We start from the raw sequence: 4,708 nt of genomic DNA, 5'->3' as shown, positions 1-4,708 counted from the left end.
CGCAGTCACGGCCGAAGCCGCTCGTGTCGCTGAGGCCCGTCGTCGGGCAGCCAGTGAGAGCAGGCAGGGAGCCAAGACGTGCCCGTCAGCTTCCGGTGTGAAGCCTGAGGTATGGCGTAAGGCCGCAGTCACGGCCGAAGCCGCTCGTGTCGCTGAGGCCCGTCGTCGGGCAGCCAGTGAGAGCAGGCAGGGAGCCAAGACGTGCCCGTCAGCTTCCGGTGTGAAGCCTGAGGTATGGCGTAAGGCCGCAGTCACGGCCGAAGCCGCTCGTGTCGCTGAGGCCCGTCGTCGGGCAGCCAGTGAGAGCAGGCAGGGAGCCAAGACCGAGTGCCCGTCAGCTTCCGGTGTGAAGCCTGAGGTATGGCGAAAGGCCGCAGTCACGGCCGAAGCCGCTCGTGTCGCTGAGGCCCGTCGTCGGGCAGCCAGTGAGGGCAGGCAGGGAGCCAAGACCGAGTGCCCGTCAGCTTCCGGTGTGAAGCCTGAGGTATGGCGTAAGGCCGCAGTCACGGCCGAAGCCGCTCGTGTCGCTGAGGCCCGTCGTCGGGCAGCCAGTGAGAGCAGGCAGGGAGCCAAGACGTGCCCGTCAGCTTCCGGTGTGAAGCCTGAGGTATGGCGAAAGGCCGCAGTCACGGCCGAAGCCGCTCGTGTCGCTGAGGCCCGTCGTCGGGCAGCCAGTGAGGGCAGGCAGGGAGCCAAGACCGAGTGCCCGTCAGCTTCCGGTGTGAAGCCTGAGGTATGGCGAAAGGCCGCAGTCACGGCCGAAGCCGCTCGTGTCGCTGAGGCCCGTCGTCGGGCAGCCAGTGAGGGCAGGCAGGGAGCCAAGACCGAGTGCCCGTCAGCTTCCGGTGTGAAGCCTGAGGTATGGCGTAAGGCCGCAGTCACGGCCGAAGCCGCTCGTGTCGCTGAGGCCCGTCGTCGGGCAGCCAGTGAGGGCAGGCAGGGAGCCAAGACCGAGTGCCCGTCAGCTTCCGGTGTGAAGCCTGAGGTATGGCGTAAGGCCGCAGTCACGGCCGAAGCCGCTCGTGTCGCTGAGGCCCGTCGTCGGGCAGCCAGTGAGAGCAGGCAGGGAGCCAAGACGTGCCCGTCAGCTTCCGGTGTGAAGCCTGAGGTATGGCGAAAGGCCGCAGTCACGGCCGAAGCCGCTCGTGTCGCTGAGGCCCGTCGTCGGGCAGCCAGTGAGAGCAGGCAGGGAGCCAAGACGTGCCCGTCAGCTTCCGGTGTGAAGCCTGAGGTATGGCGTAAGGCCGCAGTCACGGCCGAAGCCGCTCGTGTCGCTGAGGCCCGTCGTCGGGCAGCCAGTGAGAGCAGGCAGGGAGCCAAGACGTGCCCGTCAGCTTCCGGTGTGAAGCCTGAGGTATGGCGTAAGGCCGCAGTCACGGCCGAAGCCGCTCGTGTCGCCGAGGCCCGTCGTCGGGCAGCCAGTGAGGGCAGGCAGGGAGCCAAGACCGAGTGCCCGTCAGCTTCCGGTGTGAAGCCTGAGGTATGGCGTAAGGCCGCAGTCACGGCCGAAGCCGCTCGTGTCGCGGAGGCCCGTCGTCGGGCAGCCAGTGAGAGCAGGCAGGGAGCCAAGACGTAGTGATAGGGGGGTGAGGGAGGGGGAAGGGAGAGGGGTAGGGGCAAAAGCGGGGACGGGACGGGGAGTGGTTTCTCATAGAAACCAATTTAATAAAAATGCACGTGGTGATTTGCGTGAGCAGTGGTTACAAATTTTGAATATAATTTTGAATAATATGATATTTTCAAAAGCCCCCCGTACTTCGAATGACACTTTTTTTTCTGTCTCCCATAAAGGATCCAAAATTCCTGCTTGTACTTCCATCCAGGTTAGCCGAGAGCATGGCCCGCGTCGAGGGCCGTCGCAGATGGCGCTGTTGTTACAGTTAGCCGAGGACGCCCCCGTCTCGGGTCACGCTGCAGATGGCGCCGATCCCTTGCTCTTCCCCCCGGTAGGTTAGCCGAGAGCGTGATCTGCATCGAGGGCCGTCGCAGATGGCGCTGTTGTTACAGTTAGCCGAGGACGCCCCCGTCTCGGGTCACGCTGCAGATGGCGCCGATCCCTTGCTCTTCCCCGGTAGGTTAGCCGAGAGCGTGATCTGCATCGAGGGCCGTCGCAGATGGCGCTGTTGTTACAGTTAGCCGAGGACGCCCCCGTCTCGGGTCACGCTGCAGATGGCGCCGATCCCTTGCTCTTCCCCGGTAGGTTAGCCGAGAGCGTGATCTGCATCGAGGGCCGTCGCAGATGGCGCTGTTGTTACAGTTAGCCGAGGACGCCCCCGTCTCGGGTCACGCTGCAGATGGCGCCGGTAGGTTAGCCGAGAGCGTGATCTGCATCGAGGGCCGTCGCAGATGGCGCTGTTGTTACAGTTAGCCGAGGACGCCCCCGTCTCGGGTCACGCTGCAGATGGCGCCGGTAGGTTAGCCGAGAGCGTGATCTGCATCGAGGGCCGTCGCAGATGGCGCTGTTGTTACAGTTAGCCGAGGACGCCCCCGTCTCGGGTCACGCTGCAGATGGCGCCGAACACACACACACACACACACACACACACACACACACACACACACACACACACACACACACACACACACACACACACACACACATATATATATATATATATATATATATATATATATATATATATATATATATATATATATAATAAATGCATACAGAGTTCATCCGAATCCCTTACAGCGCGCGACCGGTGATCGAGGGAACATCATATGACCAAAGACTAGAAAAAATATTGTCAACAATATGTCTTACTTTATCTGTCAGTTTATCTATTGATCTATCTCAATTTACCTTTCTATTTTTTTATTCATAGCTGCTTTTAAATCAGAGAAACAAGTAGAATTCGTATCTGTCAGTTTATCTATTGATCTATCTCAATTTACCTTTCTATTTTTTTATTCATGTCGGCTGCTTTTAAATCAGAGAAACAAGTAGAATTCGTATCACTATCTATCTAGTACAATCATGATTGTCTTAATCTCTTTTAATCTGTCTATCTATACCTGTACAATCGTGATCGCCCCGTCGAGATCTCGCCTCGTTATGCCAGTGGCCCAAGCCAACAGAGGCGATGGGGAGGGAGGGAGGGTGTGGGAGAGAGGGAGAGAAAAGGAAAGAGAAAAGAGGAAAAAAGTGAGTAAAAAAAAAAAAAAAAAAAAAAATTCCCTTCCGCCTTTCCCCTTCCCCTCTTTCTCTCTCTCTTCCTCTCTCTCTCTCTTCCTCTCTCTCTTTCTTCCTCTCTCTCTGTCTTCTGTTTAAGCTGTTTAGAGAAATAAAGACCTATAAAAAATAAAGAAACAAATCATAACTGTTTCTCCTCTCGGGATCGAACCGAGGACCTTGTGCGTGTGAAGCGCAAGTGATGACCACTACACCACGGAAACAATAATTATTGGGGATGCTTCTGTGTTTAAGATTCTGGTGTAGTAGCTGCTTAATATGAGAGAGGAAGAGAGAGAGAGAGAATAACGGGAAATAAAATGAGAGAAAGGGAAGAACGAGAAAAAATAAAAACGAGAGTGAATAACGAAAAAGAATAAAAACGAGAGAGAGAGAATAACGAGAGAGAGAGGAGGGAGGAAGGGAGAGAGTGATTCAAAACATTTTATTTCTTATTTTTCCAAGAGTGATTAATGAAACTTCTCTTGCAAGAGGAGGGGAAAACAAGATAAAACTACTGGCGGCTCTCCTGCTGTTATGCAGGTCGTCATCTGAATCCTTCAAGAACCGATTTTTACCGTGATTGGCGTTGTAGTTTTTTCTTTGTCCTTTTTTGTGGTAGTGTCTCGAGGTAGCCAAAGCTGTCCTGGTTATATATATATATATATATATATATATATATATATATATATATATATATATATATATATATATATATATATGGTAATTTTCTATATTACCTTCGCCACACCGATATCGACGATTTTAGTATCGTTGGATTCCTCTCACTCTGTACAATCCAAATATGTAGGTTTACGCGAAAACCCCTTGTTAGCGGCAAACTTGGGCACTATATCGGGGGCGACGAGGTAGATACGTCCGCCGCTCCGCGATCGACGAGAATTGTGTAACGCTCTCGCCTGCCGGGAATACGTGGTGGAGGTTTTGTTTCCTCGGCGGGGGTTGGGGGCGGCAGCCCCCCTCTCCAGGGGGGGTCGCAGGGGGCACAGCCCCCTGCAATGGAAAGTCATATGAAAACCATGGTTATTTTCACTGTGGGTTATATTATTAGTGTTATTTAACCTCGATTTTCTCTAGAACCTTCCATGCCCTCCCTTGCAATCGGGGCCAAGTTTGCCGCTAACGGGGGGTTTCCGCGCAATAAAACCTACATATTTGGAATCTGGACAGTGGGAGGAATCCAGCGATACCAAAATCGTCGATATCGGTGTGGTGAAGGTAATGTAGAAAGTTACCGAAAAGAGATTATAACCGCCAGGCGTTTTCACTCGAGATCGAACCGAACATGGCTCCTTGTATACGTCTATGTTATATGTATATATGTAAATATATATGTATATATATATCCATATATATATATATATATATATATATATATATATATATATATATATATATATATATATATATATATATATATATATATATATATATATATATATATATTTATATGTGATATATGTATATATATATATATATATATATATATATATATATATATATATATATATA

The 4,708-nt window shown here is 51.8% G+C and overlaps 1 protein-coding gene across 1 annotated transcript in view; it reads left to right on the top strand.

The window, feature by feature from the left end:
* Nucleotides 1-2,261, top strand: part of LOC138865121 (ion-translocating oxidoreductase complex subunit C-like) — a 13,596-nt gene extending 11,335 nt beyond the window's left edge. Inside the window, exons 2-4 of the mRNA XM_070134478.1 lie at nt 1-1,480; nt 1,824-1,946; nt 2,076-2,261. The exon at nt 1-1,480 is cut by the window's left edge and continues 371 nt beyond it. Of these exons, the coding sequence (XP_069990579.1) occupies nt 1-1,480; nt 1,824-1,946; nt 2,076-2,261 (1,789 nt within the window). The remainder of the gene's footprint in view (nt 1,481-1,823; nt 1,947-2,075) is intronic.
* The last annotated feature ends 2,447 nt before the right edge of the window (nt 2,262-4,708 follow it).

The sequence above is a fragment of the Penaeus vannamei genome, chromosome 20 (genome assembly GCF_042767895.1).
Source record: "Penaeus vannamei isolate JL-2024 chromosome 20, ASM4276789v1, whole genome shotgun sequence".
Classification (NCBI taxonomy): Eukaryota; Metazoa; Arthropoda; class Malacostraca; order Decapoda; family Penaeidae; genus Penaeus; species Penaeus vannamei.
Note: the sequence above shows the minus strand (reverse complement) of the source record. Positions and strands in the feature narration are given on the sequence as shown.